At 38.9% G+C, this 16,476-nt stretch overlaps 2 protein-coding genes across 2 annotated transcripts; both read left to right on the plus strand.

The window, feature by feature from the left end:
- Window positions 1–373: 373 nt before the first annotated feature.
- Window positions 374–13,300, plus strand: LOC145486441 (dynactin subunit 2-like). The gene is made up of 18 exons (XM_081465114.1): window positions 374–471; window positions 589–660; window positions 2,369–2,465; window positions 2,924–3,084; window positions 4,062–4,121; window positions 4,638–4,658; window positions 4,883–4,921; window positions 6,052–6,092; window positions 6,278–6,341; window positions 6,639–6,710; window positions 6,997–7,062; window positions 7,629–7,673; window positions 8,796–8,873; window positions 9,987–10,058; window positions 10,398–10,460; window positions 11,162–11,201; window positions 11,717–11,808; window positions 12,379–13,300. The coding sequence occupies exons 1-18, from the start codon at window positions 433–435 to the stop codon at window positions 12,484–12,486; spliced, it is 1,230 nt and encodes a 409-aa protein (XP_081321240.1). The 5' UTR covers window positions 374–432; the 3' UTR covers window positions 12,487–13,300.
- A 1,307-nt stretch (window positions 13,301–14,607) lies between these two features.
- On the plus strand, window positions 14,608–16,413 carry LOC145486248 (uncharacterized). Its single transcript, XM_081464871.1, has 2 exons — window positions 14,608–14,866; window positions 15,738–16,413. Exons 1-2 carry the CDS (start codon window positions 14,663–14,665, stop codon window positions 16,194–16,196), a joined length of 663 nt encoding a protein of 220 aa, XP_081320997.1. The 5' UTR covers window positions 14,608–14,662; the 3' UTR covers window positions 16,197–16,413.
- Window positions 16,414–16,476: the final 63 nt, after the last annotated feature.

Below are 16,476 nucleotides of genomic sequence, written 5' to 3' on the forward strand. Positions count from 1 at the left end.
ACTGAATTTCAACTTATCACAGGCTCATCATCGAATTGAGCTCGTTGAAATAGAAGATCTAAGAAAGCGAAGTAGCACGTACCCTGAAACATCTACATTTGTGGTGTGAAAAAATTATAGGACAGGAAAATTATGTCCCTCCGTACGTTCCCTCCCACCCAGGCTCAAAATGATGCTCTGGACCTTTTGTAACTGAAGTGCTTCCATCCAGGACTGATATGAGCTGAAAGCGACTTATATCAATAAGCTCCTGCTTGCATGATATCAATTCAAAGGATTCTAGAAGTCGGTTCCGTAAAAAACTACATGAAAAGTTTTGTTTTTGGCATTGGCCAACCGAGTTTCTTTTGCAGGGTGTCAGAGACAGTATGTGTCCTAATACATGAACTACTTACCTGAAAGAGAGGTTACAAAGTCGTAACGAGAAGAATCATGGCAGTGAGGAGTAAATATTCCGAGCTGCCGGGAATTGTAAGTAGTTTTAAGTCGCAATCTTTAATTATTTTGCCTCTCAATGGCAAATTCACTAAGCTAATTCTTCATTTGGATAATTGCTGAAGTATTTTTACGCTTTGTTTCGACATTTAGGACAATCAGCCAGACGTTTATGAAACACCTGATGTTGTGGAGAAGTTAGCTGAACAAAACGGCGATTCGTCGGTCGGTTTGCACAATAACTTGTTGCTTAACCATTAAAATGGCTACTTTAACGATTAATTCATAGCAAAAAAATCTAAAGCAAATTTTGCCACCGATGTTTGATGTCATATTAGATGGCATCCAAAGGGGTGTAGGCTTACATTTGATTACAGTCAGGATTGTTGCATACTATACAGTCAAACCTCTCCACAATGGCCACCTTGGGGACAGAGGAAAGTGACTGTTGTAGAGAGGTGGCCATATATGGAGAGGTAGGGGTGTAACATGACACTTGTTTTTTGGGGGTGCAACATTTCAATTCTTTAAAAATATGCTTATTTTAGCCTATAAACACAATCAAAAACAGAAACTAAAGAGAACCTTAGACCAATGAAACGTGGTAAGATCAAGCTTGGTGACCTTTTATAATAACAAATGAGGTTTTCTATAGACTGCTTGTCAGTCACTGGTTAACTGGCTGTTGTCGAGAGGCTATCTTGGCAGGTGGGACACATTTTAGTGCTCGTTGCCATTGTGGAGAGGTGGCTGTTGTAGAGAGGTTAAAATAAGAGTGAATATATGTACTCTGTGCTGGGACCTAAAGAAGTGGATGTTGTAGAGAGGTGGCTGTTGTAGAGAGGCGGCTGTTAGTGGAAATTCAACTGTAGTCAGATTGTTCCATAAAAAAGTCAGATCATTCCAATATGGCCAGTCCATTCTATGTATAAAAATTGAAGTCAAGAAAATAATTATACTGGATGAAAATGTAACAAAAACTGTCTTCCCTGACTGCATTCAAAAATACTTCATCACATCCTTGTTAATGTGTTCTAGCAAAAATACTGTTTTTCAAATTCCACACCTTATTTAAGCTCCCAGTTTAACTTGGTACAGTCGAACCTCGATTATCCGGACTCATTGGGACTAGGCAAAATAGTCCGGATAATCGAAAATATGAATATTAATGAAGAACAAAACTGTTTAAATAAACCAATATTTAATTGTGAAACAACACTTTTACAAATCATTGGGAAAACAATATATTCTACTGTACATCTTTAACCACTCAACTCTGAGCCAGTCATAACTAATTCGAGTGTTCTTCATTAGACTTGGAGCGTGCAAGCCCTGCTTTTGCTCTTTAAAAGCAAAAGAAACTCGCCTTTGACTACACTTTTCAATGCTATAGTTTTAAAAAGAATATTGCTACAGATCTTGATCATGACTAATAAATATATGACAAAATTGGGACTAGAGAAAAAGTCCGGATAATCAAGTAATCCGGTTAATCGAGGTAGTACAGATAATCGAGGTTTGACTTTAATATCGTCGCAATTGATTAGTTGAATTTATTGAAAACTAGGTTGGTTATACAATGACAAATTTCAGATGTAGTGTATGACTGGAGACATTTACTCTATTGATCCTGGAAACAGATTATTGTTCTTTCTGTCATGGAGCAGTCTATTAACTATTTTAAGGATCTTTATCTAACTATTTATATGTGGAACGAACTGATCATTTGGTGGAACAAACTGACCAATAATTGGAAGGATCTGACTTTTGGGGGGAACAATCTGACTTGAAATGATCTGACTGGATACTTCACATTTTAATGATATGTTTTAGCTTTAAGTTTTGAAGGTACAAATAATGTTATTATGTGATAAGTTGTGTACCATTCAGGGACCAAGTTATTTTATTCAAAAGTTTTCCTTGTTAATTTTAGACACAGAATGGTGATGAAAATATTCATGTGTTAAAGATTGATGCTAAGGAAGTATTTGAGAAGTTCAGTGGAAAATATTTGGATCCTGGGGATGCAGGTGAGTATTAACATTTGCCAAAACATCATGTTTTTTATATCACTACTGTTTATTCTAAAATGTTATTGTTGCTAAGTTTTGCAGTTGCACAAAGATCATAAAATTAAAGTGTGAGACGTGACAGTTATCTAAACTAAAGGTTAAAAAGATTAAGAAGACTTGTTAGAAAAAATGCTACTGAATGGCAAGCTTTGCTATCAAGCAGACTATCGTTTAAAGTTCACAAACAATCAAACTGTCTAAAAATCTTGCTTTTAAGTGTCAGTGGCCTCAAAATTGGAAATCTTATTAATTTGTCCTGGCATGATATCACTAATTCCATCATGCATGTGGTATCTGTTTCATACCACAACCATCTTTTACAATTAACAAAACCACATGGCACAGTCATTGAAAGGGACTATTAGCCATAAATATTATTGTTACTTCATAAACCTAAACCATGAACTGTTTTTCAGATTTTTCAGGGCGGTGTGGTCCTCGGCAAATGCAAGGCTATGCTACAAAAACTGAGTTTGAAATGCTGGGTGATGGAGTGGCCAAAGAGACACCACAGAACAAATTTAACAGACTTCAGCATGAGATTCGAGAACTAGCAGAGGAACTTGAGCAGATAAAGGTGTGTTTGAAGCAGAGCATAATCAATGCAAAGATTTTTTACTATAATACTTAAAGAATAAGGAGAACATTTTCTATATTTATATTGCAAATGCTGCAATCTGATTGTCTGAGCTACTTATACACTACCAGTCATTAGTGGGTAAGGGTGGAGATCATCCACATTATGGCAACATTTTCTGATTTCTCTGATGTTGGTAGATAGTTTTTGAAATATTATGGACATGTTAACTTTTTGAAAATTCTTAGTGAAATTTAACAAATTGACGCCAGTTTTTCTGCATCTGTCCTGTTATAGATCATGAATTTCATCATAACATTGTCAAAGTAGCTGTGGATCCATGAGGCGATAGCTGAGTGGATCCGCAGACTACTTTGACAATGTTAATGACGAAATTCATTGTCATTTACTGGACAGACGCATGAAAAACTGACGTCAATTTGTTTTTTACGATAACAAATTGTCCGCTCTTGCCCTTGACACATCACGTCATGTAAAAAAGATCTTGACCCTCCCTTTGCTACCCTTAACTTAGATGCAACATTTGTAATCTTGCATAAGTGGACGCCTCTCTTAAGTGAGCATGTTTTTGCGATCCTAAGAGTTTCAACTTGAAGGTACTGGTACATGTATTTCTACTTTCATATTTATAATTGGTTGCTACAGGTCAGGAAATGGTCAGGTCAGGGAACAGCTAGGGAATGTTATTTTGGGGGTTGGATATTTTGGGTTGTTATTGGGCAAACACTTAATTCTGAGGGGTACAGATCCCCTAAAATTAATCTTTGACCCAGAAAACCTACAGGTTGGCTTACAGTGTACCCACACTAGTTGAGACACTCTTGGCCTTAAAAAAATTGAGGTTACCAGCAAACCTTTTGTTAAATGAGACTCATGAATTCTGTGACTCTTCACCATAGTTCAGCCTGTAAGAAGAGTTTTTGTGACCCATAACTGTCTTCTTTTTATCACATTAGGGCACAGTTCAGGATGAACACGAGGAGAAGAAACTCTCGCCAGTTGTGCTGTCACAAGAGGCATGTACCAAATTTTTTTATGACACTCGGATTACATGTTATGGTTAGCTTGTGAGAGGGTATTGTATAGTTTCAGAAAGCAAGTCTGCATTTAATTTTGCAATGTTGTCACATAGATCTGTAATAGTTTATGACTTATTGATATTTCAGTGTTTGGAAAGGCAGCAGAACAAAGTTATAGTTCTAAAGAAAGTCACTAAATGTTTGCAATTTCATTGCACAGATCAAAGATTCCAAATAAGAAAAGACAACTGTCTAATAAACTGTGTAGAAAATATGTCAAATAACTTACCTAGAGGTTGGCTTTGGGAGGTTCTTCCCCCCCCCCCCCCCCTCCCACCCCTCCTCATCCTTACCCCACCCTGTTATCGGCAAGAAAAAGGTTTGGTCTCCAAACTTAATTTTAGGCCCAAAAAGGGCTGGCAAAAGTTTTTCCCACTTATCCACCACTGTTCATTAAATTAGTTTAAGTATTACCTGCTTTGGAGACTTGATTTGAAATTTTTTCCATTTCAGGTACAATCTCTTCAAAAGCAGGTATGGTACATGACACTAAATTGTAAATTTCCCCCTCTTTGCCTGAACTAAGAACTGTATGCAAACTCTGCTCACATTTCTTTAGCCATTGAGGTAAGTAAAGTTTACTAATCAAGGGGAAGCCGGTGCTACTTATGTATGCTGATGCATCTTTTATGATTTGCTATTAAAAGCAAGTTGTTTTATCCAATAGAAAACTCATGTATGCCTGTTTTTTATTTCAGCTTGAAGATTTACATTTGGTAAATGTCCTTGGAAAAGAGGTATTGAGTTAAATGTTTGCAGTACAATGCTGGCTTAGTTTATATTCAGTAGAATGTTTTGGAAATTTTTTACTTTAATCCTCTAGTAATGAACCATTCTCCCTATGAGACTTGAAGTAACGCTAAGCAATGCAAAAGGCAACATTTCAAACTATCTGAGGTTATTTTCAAGCTAATAGAAGGTGATTTCTTTTCTTTTGAACTGACTGACAAATCTATGTGCTAGATTGAAATTCTTGTACCTTTATTCAGATGTATTTTAAATTTGTGCATCTGAAATTTTACGTTGTTTGCAAATTATTGACCAAAACCGCAAAATTTAAAACTTGTGAAAAAGACACCTCACAAATTTTACACACAAAAAAATTAGTACCACCATTAGTAAAATGGTTTACAAAATTAAACAGTTGCACAAAAGTTGAAAGTTTCATTTCTTTTGCTTGGCTAGCTGCCTTTTTCTGAATAATTTTCTTCCTCCAGTTCTTTCAGAATGTCTTTGGTGCAGTCCTCGAAATGCCTGCATTAACCAGTTCTTTGTCTTTGTCATTGACAAGCTCCTTGCAGTGGTGCATTAATAACTCCAGTTGTCAGTGGAGAGACAAAACTTTCTGATTGCCTTTGTACGGTCTTACCTAAAAGTCTCTGTCTGAAATACATTGCTGTGGTATATTGATGACTCATTACTTATGTAAAGTTCATCAAAGTGAAGCCTTTGTTGATGTACATTTGCAAAATGTAATGCTGGGTTTTTGTTTTTTATTTTGTCTTCTTGAAGTGGCCAAAAATTAAAAGCTCATGGATTATTTTGGCCAATATCGTGAAATTTAGTGTGCATGAAAATTATTAAGCATGAATGAGGTACTATACATGATGCAAATCATATCTTAAGCCAACTGTGTTCATTGGATAATGAGCTCATCCACTCTGTTTCTTACATGTATAAGGCAGATACAATTCAGAACAATAGATAGTTGGCACGACATGAGTAATCATGTCAAGAGGTTTTCAAATGTTAGGTGTGACCGCAGCACCTTTCTATTGTTAAGTACTTCGTAAATTATGTTCACTTGTTAGACCCTGAGTTCTTCTCTTCCCACTATTCACAAATCTGTTATTGTTGCTTGAAACAGGCTTTGACAGTGGCCTCAACACCTCAAGCAGGATTATCTCAGTGAGTTGAAGTTATTACATGATAATTATATCAATGGGACAGCCCTGGAAGTTGGTGGTGTAAACTGTCAAAATGTTTATCCAGGGAGCCTAGCATTTAATTTCTTCTTGTAGCATTACATTCTCTTGGGCTCCTACCAGAGTTTGCTTACACTAAATTGCGGTTTGATTTTGTTTTCTTTCCAGACGCCTGCAGACTCAACTTGAAGCTTTCAAAACCACTGAAACAGTGGGCGGAAAAGAAGCTAAGGTTTTTATTTACACTGACTTGATCTTCTGTGTGTGGTCACAGAAGCTGTGATGACACAAGCTTTCTTTCTAACATCTACATTATTAATAGTACAAGCCTTTACCTTAAATATGAACTGCTAAATCATGCAACTGCCAATAGGACCCAAATTCTGAGTGAAAAGGTCCAGCTCACCTTTCAGTAAGTAGAGTAATAATTACTCTATTTGTAGCTAATTTTTGTGAGTAAGTTAGATACAGTGGATACTTTTGTTTTGATTGGAAGTAAAATAGTGTACACTTTCTCCTTTTATTGTAGAGCGACGATGGTTGTGTTACATACGAACTATTTTACAAACCAGAACATGCTAAATTTAATCAGCTCTCAAAGGTACGTTCACACTTGTTGGAACTACATGTAACTAATTAATAACAAACCTCCAGATGCAGCTAACAATCCTCGGGATCCCAGCCACTTTTAAAAACATTTACCAGAGCATTTTTATGACAAATTGACTTTTGGCATTTGGTCATTTTATAGTGAGATAATAAAGCAAGTTTACAGTGTAAAGCGAGCTCTGGTCCTTACTTACTAATCACAATATGTTGGAACAATGTCCCTTACATGTAAGCTCAACAAAGATGTTTGAAACTGTTGGATTGTGTTCTTTTTTTAGATCAGTGAAATGGAACAGCGGGTGCAGAAACTGGAGACAGTTCTAGGCAGTGACCCAACTCATTTGGTAGATAACAAGCTATTTCTTTGCTTCTTTATCTCTTTGTTAATGCATTCTATAGTTTTGTTGTGGAAGACATCTTTAAATGGAAGCTGGCCCCACAGAGTGATTAAAGGCACTGGACTGAAATCTGGAGCTCTCTGATTCAAATATTCTAATCAGTCCTTAACTGGGTTTGTTCTTGTTTGTCTCAAGTTCAACCCCTGAGCCGTACATTGAAATTAGCCAACTAGCTAGTTTCCCACCCCAAAGGCTTACATCCTGTTTAGTATTTATCTCTGTTGGTTTGTTTCATACTGTCCTTAGCACAAAATTACTAAATTCTTTAACTATTGACTAAAGATCTCTTTACTTGACAAAGAAAACTACTATTCAAACTGTAGATAAAGATGAATCGTGTATTAAAAAGTACACACCTAGCAGTCATTTGACTGAATTACATGCGGAATTTCTCCCTTAATTGTCCCAGTAAATTCTCCCTTCATTGTCAATACGCTTTGAACTTGAAATACAACATTCAACACCAATGCAACATTTTGCAAAGTAATAAATTTCTTTGTCTTGTTTTGCAGTCCTCCATAACTGCAGATCTTGAAATTAAGGAGAAAAATTTATTGGTAAGTTTTTTTATAATTTTTATGTAATATGTGGAACACAAGAGACCTTGTTTTACTACATTTTATGACACTGAGAAGAGAGTATTTTTGACAAATTTTGGGTGTTTGGAACTTTGTTAAAACACTAGTTCAACTCCTCGGTCATGCTTGTAAATTGCCTGAACTGGTCTGCCTCCTGCCAGTTGGGATTTTTGACCGTATTATGTTTGGTCAGCATATTTGTTTCTTTCAGTTTAAGTGGCAAGTAGCATGCCTGTGAACTAGCTAGGTGTATCGCATTGACCACTATAAACAACAACATATGAACATTTCAAATGTTTGGAGTGGCTGACATAATATTATGTTGTCAATGTGTGGTTCCACAAAATATCCATACCCATGGTCCAAAGGGGGGTTATTGGGAATTCCTTGGGGTAGGGGGTCTTAAAAGGCCAAAATTGTAGAAAAAGTATGGATCAAAACTGGAATTCCCAAAGACATAGAGGGGGGTGGGTTCAAAGCAAAAAACCTTCCTTGGGAGGGGTATAGTTATATTCTGGAACAAGACAATCAAAACTATAACTAAGGTTAAAATAATTTAGATGTAAATTGATAAAAATCTGTGCTGATGTTCAGATGTGCAAACACGGTCACAGTCGTGAATTCCTTCTTACAAACTTGACAAAATTATTTATGAGTTTGAGAACTTAGTTATGTTGCAAGTTGGTATGGATTGTTTGCTGTAGATGTTAAACAAGGGTAGAAACTTGCAGTTGACATGCATCCTATTCAGAAGGTGTAACCAGAAGTTAGTTGCTTGCTGAATGAGGAAAGCCTTCAAGTTGCTTATCATTCTGTGGAAACTTAAATCAGGCTCCATCAAGTCCTAGAATTTAAACAGACCTGTTAAAATATCCTCTGAAAGAGATGTTTTTGACTCCCAGTACACAGATAGCTCAGAGGATATTGAATTGCTCATGTATTTGCTTCTTATTCCCTTTGTATGACAAACCCAATGACAGTGCCCAGCAAGTTAAGTTATGATGACCAAGGACCAAATTTGTCCTAGGAAAACTGTGAAAAATAATGAAAAAATGTAGATGAGATTGACGTCTTGTTGGTGGACATATTTCTTGTTTGCAGGCGGCAGCATCAGCTCTCGAGGCCAAGGTTGCTCTGCTAGATGCCAATCATATCGAGCATATTGATGCACGTTTGCAGGTAGAAGCTATTTGATATTTCAAAGAAACATAGGAATGTTGGAGAGCATTAACAGTTCAGACTGATGGAGTGTTATAATTCATTCAGATCATTTTTTAGGCAGATGAAACCCAAGCAGAGATTATTTCAGGAAGAGATGATTTAAAAGGATCTCTTTCCTAATCTCTGTATAATATTGCCAAATGCCACCAAATGTACAAATTAATTGAATAAAAAGATTCTTGTATTTTGGGGAAGAGGTTCAAGACCTTGAGGGAACTCCCATATGAAAAGGTCGGGGGATGCTTGTCATCTCGCTCAAGGGTACTAATCAAGGATTCTGGTCTCACCTAGGATATTCAAGACAAAACCCTGCTAGTTTTAGCTGTCAAAGTGTCTTTCAGGGTGCACTCCAACAAATTACAATAAAAAAATGCTCTCATTTCTGCTGATTTCCACTGGTCTCTTGAGTCTGGTCTACTAGCGTGAGCTCCTCTCCTGGACAGCGGCTGGTAATAATTATTGAACTTTTTCTGTGTTAAATGGTATCTTTTGGAGTCAAATAAAGCTCAAGCCCTGATTGGTCTCCTTCAGGGGTTTAATTTGAATTTTCCGATTAGCATCCCAGACCTTTTCGTATGGGAGCCCTTCCACGGGTACAGGATTGCAAGGATAGAAAAGGCCCTTTGCACGATCTGGTCACATGGTACTAAATCACACATGCTGGTGAGCAAGCTGCGCAGTGGGACTTCCAAAACAATGCCACTCGTACCAGTCCACCTGGACCTGCCTTTGTTTTGGAAGTCCCACTGAGCAACTTGCTCACCAGCATGTGTGATTTTATACCATGTGACCGCATCGTGCAAAGGGCCTATTGATTACAGTTCATCAAATTTCATTTTGTTTTGTCAAGAAATCAGCTTTGTCATTTTGCTGCAATTTTGAATCTCTCAGTTGCTATTTTTACCTTCTTGGTTGATATGTCTTTGCATCTGCAACTTCTGGCATCCTTTACTTTTTATTGCAAGATAATAAAGCAAGTTTATAACAAGCTCCTGGTCATACCTATTAAAACACATTCAGCCAGGTTACTGTCCCTTTGAAGCGTGTTCCTTATTGTATTTCATTCTTCAGGGAATATTACATCATGTCAGTGTTCTATCAGAGAAGAAAGAAGAAGCAGAAAATGCAGCTAAGCAGAGCAAGGTGACATAATACAAAAGTGAATTATTTTTGTTTTGGTGAACACGATGAACAAAGACTGAGTGATATCAGGTACAGTCAGTACTGGGCCTGGCCTGGGAGTTCCTCCTAATGGGGGGAAGGGGGGTGAGAGTAAGAAATGTGATGGGGAGGGAGGGAGGGATGGGATGTTGATGGTCTAGACAAAGCAGCACCACCTGACCAGGACACTGCGAGATGTATGATTGTTACAAATTTGTTATCACATAAGGTTTGGTATGGTGAGGCAGGCATTTCTTGTCAACTGAAGAATAAAAACAAATCAAATGTTCCATTCCTGGTGTTTATATTTTTTTTATATAGGTGACTGAACTTTATGATCTTCTGAACAAGTGGGATTCGTTTGTAGACGTTGTGCCAGATCTGGTGTGTACTGCTAGCTGTTGTTAGTAAAACTTTTAAAAAGCAAAAGGCATTTTGGTTACTGTAGTGTAAGGTCACGGTGTGTTTTTACGCCATGCTGAACTTAGGTGGCTTCATATAGGTGTCTGAATATGCTCTCGTTCGTTTCGAAAGAGTAGGAAGTAAACCCTCTTGTAGGCATTATTCCCAAGGTATTCCCTCGCAAGTTATTTTTAGACATGCTACCCAGTCTTCCCGCGGATAATGTTATCACACGCGTTGCGTGGATGTTTTCGCGGAGGAGGAAAAATGTGTGTCAGGCCGCTTGGGCGGTCCACGTGAGTAACATTCGCGTTACAGGTTTGGCTGTTTCTTTTCACTCCTGGTATTTCCAAAACAGTAGCTCGAGGGGGATTCCGTTGGGTATGAGGGGGATTACCTCCTCTTGCCCTTCATAACACACAGTAGTGCCATTTGTTTCTTAGGATTGTGATGACGACCGCCTGGCTGGAGAATTTTTCTTATTTTGTCACATCGTTCTGGCGGCAAAATGTCCACACCTGACTTTTTTTTAAACAAAAAAATGCGATTCTCATTATGACTTCTACGTTAACAACCATAGTCTTGTCGAATATAAACATAGCGATTTAGAGACGAGTCAAGTAAAGCACTAGCCCTCTCATCTGCCAGCTGATAATTACTTCTTTGTGTCTTGATCATTTTAGATAACCAGACTACAGTCCTTGAAAGCTCTGCACGAACAAGGTATGAACTAACTTATCTGGAAACTTGTAGCTTTTTAATAGAAGAGATACAAACTATGATAAAGTACGATATTTAGAGAGGAAGCCACATCAGTCTTAGCTGGTTTTCTCGCGGGTTCTCTATCCTGGTCAAATTGGAATTTGGAGATGTTGGTTTTTGTGGAAGGAGGAAAACCGGAGAACCCGGAGAAAAACCCTCGGAGCAAGGATAAGAACCAACAACAAAGTCGACCCACATATGGCACCGGGCGGGAGGCTAAAGTGCACAAACTGCACGCTATTTCGGACAAAATGGTCACAATCTTTACCATGTTAAAAACCAAAACGACTGATAGAACCATATCCTTTTAGGCCCCAGCTGCTTATAAAGCTTAAATAGGGAGAACAACTGATGCATGTATGGTTACTGGTGAACATCGCAAGTACAAGTAATTTCCTTTTTTTTCCCACCCTCCCCTCCGTGTTGTTTTTGTATTTTCAACATTGTTACTAACTTGTCTGTCACATTCAATACAGCAAGTCAATTTGGACAGTCATTGTTGGAGCTGGACTCGTCCCAGTCCGCTTTAAACAGCCAAATGCACGGCCAAGCCAAACTTCTAAATGAGGTAAGTTTTCGTTAACAGTGACTCCATCTTCTCCTGAGGGGTCCTTTTAGCTATAATTAGATTGTCATTTTTCCAATTTCTGACTGGTAAGTTTGCCTAATCAGCCGAAATGCTTCACACCGCCTTAAGCCTATCTCCGGTTTCCGCCATGAGTGACTGTACCTCCTCTGGATGGGATAAACTGGTTTATTCCAGGGTTACCCCCGGGAATTTTCCAGGTTGCCCTTGTGATTAGACGGTACCCAGTTGTATTACTGGATTGACACGGGGTCCAGTTGCCGGCACCCAGTTGAATTACTGGATTGTCAGGGCAGCTGTGGCACAGGCTAATGCACTGGGAGCGTCAAGTGTCTTTCAAAGAACACGTGTGAAAGACCCAGGGCAGGGTTCAAACCCAGACTGCTCAATAAACGTTTTAACCACCAGGTCACTGCGGCTCTCTTATCTCAGATGGTCGAACGCGCGAAACGAACCTCCAGAGACCTGGAAGAGAGCGCGTTGAGTGGGCATCTATTTGGGGTTAAAAAAAATACATTAAAGCTAAAGCGAATCATTTTTTTTTCCTTTCAGCTGGGAGCCAGCTTCACGTCCAACGTGGCAGTCATTGAAGCTAACTGTGAGCGAGTTGAAGCGAGAGTGAACGCTCTTCTAGAAAAATTCGAAACCAAAGGGCGGTGATGGAGAAATAAAGAGTAGGATGCATAGCTACTTAATGGATAAATAAGTTAACAAAATACTGGAATTTATGGTATATACTGATCTTTTATGTTTTGGAAAATGTGTAAGTTTCACCTCGGTTTTTATTTTTGTTAATTTTGCGAGTTGCGCGAAAATTTATCTATAAATTAAGAAAGGCAAATATTATCAACGTGTATCGCGAAACAGTTGTCCGCGAAATTTTCGCTAACCAAATTTGCAGTCTTTTCTTAAACTGTAAACCTTGTGTTAAAGTAAAAGGCATTTGGGGTACTTGGTTGTCACGCAATGCTCCTCGTAAGGACTTATGTTTGCGTGACATCCCAATAATCTATTGTCCAACGAAGACATAGCATAGGTAGCCTAAAATTGGGACGTCAGGCAAACTTGCCCAAGCTTCTTTACACCGTCGGAAAGGGTTTTTATTATTAGATATGCTCTTTACAGAATTAAATTATAATGTTTAGAAAGACTTCTCAGGTGGAAAGAATATTTATTTTGTCGGTTCTTTGATCTGACCTTCTGGATAGGGCATAGTTAAAATAACAAATCAGAAATGGGCTTTGACAAATTTCAGATGGGTGTATTAGGGTATGATAATTTTCGCCATGACTGATACTCGGGCATCAAGTGTGAACACAGCTTTACCGGTAAGGACCTTTGAACTGTCATTCATCACAACTGTAGCTCGCAGTTTGAAAAGGCCTAGAGTGTATGTTACATGAAAGTTTAGCGATGTCTGGTAGTAAATGGCTTTGCTCTAATATAAGGCAATAAAAATTATATCTCAATATTACTTCTTGTCAAGTTCTTTTTCGTTTAAGGAACCTGCATAGTAAGCGTTCTTGCACCAGCGAAGATTTTTCCGCCTTCTGGCCGCGCGAAAATTTGGGCGAGAGCGAAACGGAGGGGGTGGTGTATCCCTCTGCTCCCTACCAACCCCTTGTTCTGCATTATTTTGCTCTTGCCTAATTTTCGCGCGGCTAAAATACGGAGAATCTTTGTTCATATGGGAACGCTTGCTACACAGGCCGTGTACCTACATTCCCTACTGTTAACATTTAGAAAATACAGTCGAACCTCGCTACAATGACCACCTTGGGGTCAGAAGAAAGTAGCCGCTGTGGAGAGGTGGCCGTTATGGGGAGTTAGAGATGTAATAAGACAGCTGTCATTTTTCATTTTTTTTTAGGGAGGCGCGGTGGCCTCATGGTTAGTGCGCTCGTCTCCGGATCGAGCGGTCCGGGTTCGAGCCCTGGCCGGGGACATTGTGTTGTGTTCTTGGGCAAGACACTTAACTCTCACAGTGCCTCTCTCCACCCAGGTGTATAAATGGGTACCGGCGAACTTAATGCTGGGGGGAGTAGAAATACTCCTAGTCGCTTCATGCTACAGAAACCGGGATAAGCTCCGGCCTTGGCTCACATGCAGACTTCACCTTTACCATTTTTCACGAGTGCAGCATTTTTGTCATTTTTGTCCTTTGTCCTTAAAAAAATGCTTATTGTAGCATGTAGATACGTAACACAATCAAGATATTGATAAACAGACACCAAGCAGAAACAGAGATTAGCGATGCGCGGTAAAAAAAAAAGTGGGTTTTGTATACGCCGTTCATCGTTCGTTGATTAACTGTCCGTTTTCGAGAGGTTATTTTGGCAGTTGGGACGCGTTTTAGTGGCCTTGCCGTTGTGGAGAGGTGGCCTTTGTAGAGAGGTAAGAATAAGGGTAAATTTATGGACCGTCCGCCACGACAAAAAGGGTTACAAAAACCCCACGGAGGTAATAAACCAAAATTAAGATTAGGAAAGTTTGCAGCAGATTTTGAAAGACGGCCTTGAATTGTAGGATAAATATTTCCTTTCGGATGGAGTCGATGTAGAAAAAAAAATTCCATTGATGATCATTTTCCCAATTCTCCTTAGCTGGGAGCTTTATTGTGTATAATGTTTTAGGAGAAGTCAGATGTTTATCACAACAGGCCAAACTGTGACTCCACCCCTTTACTCTAACAGCTCCTGTTATGGCGTCACATCGCATTTGGGTAACTTGTTCTGTTTTTAGTTTTTACCTTCCCCTATACTTTAAGTTAAATTGTTTAGTCTAGAAAATGGTGTTTGAAAACGTTTCATACAAATAGCGTTATAACAATTCCCAAATGTTGAAAACCACTGACAACACAAGCAAACGGGAATTGTCCCGCGCGGAAGGCTCCATGCGGGAAAAACTTCGAGCTAAAATACGACAGAGAATTCATAACCTGCCAGATGAAGGTGACGAAAATATTAACACTTTGAACCAAGATAACTCGACACGAACACGGCGTGAAAGGAACAAAACGGTTCCTCCTCGTGTTGAAAGGGTGAGTTTCTGATAATTGTTGTATGATTACTTTTCTACTTCGCATAGTTTGTTAATACGACATTCGTTTAACCGTTAAAGTTCATGAGAAAGATGTCGAGGTACAGAAATGGTTGCTTGCCATTATAATCTTAATACTGTAGAACCATGAAAAACAAGCTTGCATGTTTTCAAAGAACTTGTATAATACTACTTTGTTGTAGTTTCTGTTTTACTTAAAAAGCCCGATTTGGGAAGTTAGGTGGCGATCAATCCTTTGTGCGTTTGTTCGCTTTTTATTTATTCACAACCTGTAATACCTGCTGTCTTGTCTGTGTACATTCCCAGACTCCTTCTCGGATGCAGTTCAAAATTACGCCGGTCTGGATATGTTATTTGCACCGCCAATTTATCTCGAGTTGACCGAAGAAAATTTTGTCTTTTACCGACCTGAAGAACGAGATTGAAAACTGATCGAGCAATATACATCGATAAGTTTTCTTCAAACGCACTCAAGCGCACTGACATAATGCTTCCGCTGCCCGCCAAAACGGGCGGGAAATTTCTGTTTCCTGCCCTTTTTCCAGTGTTTTTCGCCTGGCGCGATGTTTACGTTGGTCACCAAACTTGAAACGTTGTTGTACAGCTCAAATGCGTTGAAGGCAAAGATCACTTTTTTGCTTATTTTTCGGAACTGCTTATTTTATTTTTTTTGGAGCTATTTATCTTCACATTCTGGGCGCATAGAAGGTAAAAAGAAAGCAATTGCCAAATAGCGTGATGCTATGTAAAATCTTCGCGGAAAGTCTTCAACACTGCAGATCTGAGCTAAGTAAGAACTTAATAGAGCTCTCATTGTAGCTTAGCTTAAGTATTGATCTCATCAATGACAGGCTGGCAAAGAAAAACCTGTGATAAAGTCGGCAATTCCTACGAAAAGCAAACATGGAATAAAGGCTCACCACGGCCGTAGAGAAATTCCAGAACATCCAAAAGTAGACAGGGCACATAACAGCAGGAGCGAAGAAACTGACAGAAAGGTTCGGGAAAATGTCCTCATCGACCGGAAAAAAGAAGCTGCAGACAGTTTCAAAGGCTCCGAGGGATACCGGAGTATTCAGAGGGAACAGTGCCCTCGGCTTAGTTCAAGGCACACGGCAAAAATTGATGTAACGCAGAGAACAGAACGTGATGGTCGCCACGTTGAAAGCACAAGAGATGGTCCGAAAAGAAACAAACTTCCTAGCCGAGAAAAGGTGGAGCAACCTCCGCACCAAAACACTGAGAAATGTTCAGGGAAATCACAGGTATATTTGAAAAGGGGGAGGGGTGTAAAGATTTGCTGCAGTTAATGGATGCAAGAGGGAAGTCTAGGGAGCACGAGAGAAGCGGCAGCCGAGAGCAATTCTAGCTTCTTGAGTGCTCTCCAAACTTCCCAAGTGCATCCATAACTCGATATACGCACAGCTAAAAGCATGAACCGGTAATTTTTTTTTTTTTTTTATCTTTCGATTTAATATTTACTCTTCGTATATTTTGACAATCAACGGAACTTACTGAACCAAACAAATTTCAGGTTTTAAATATTTTTGGAACGTGCAAGAGCCGTAGGGTACCCCTAAGAACAAAAGA

Source organism: Orbicella franksi, chromosome 5, assembly GCF_964199315.1.
Source record: "Orbicella franksi chromosome 5, jaOrbFran1.1, whole genome shotgun sequence".
Taxonomy (NCBI): Eukaryota; Metazoa; Cnidaria; class Anthozoa; order Scleractinia; family Merulinidae; genus Orbicella; species Orbicella franksi.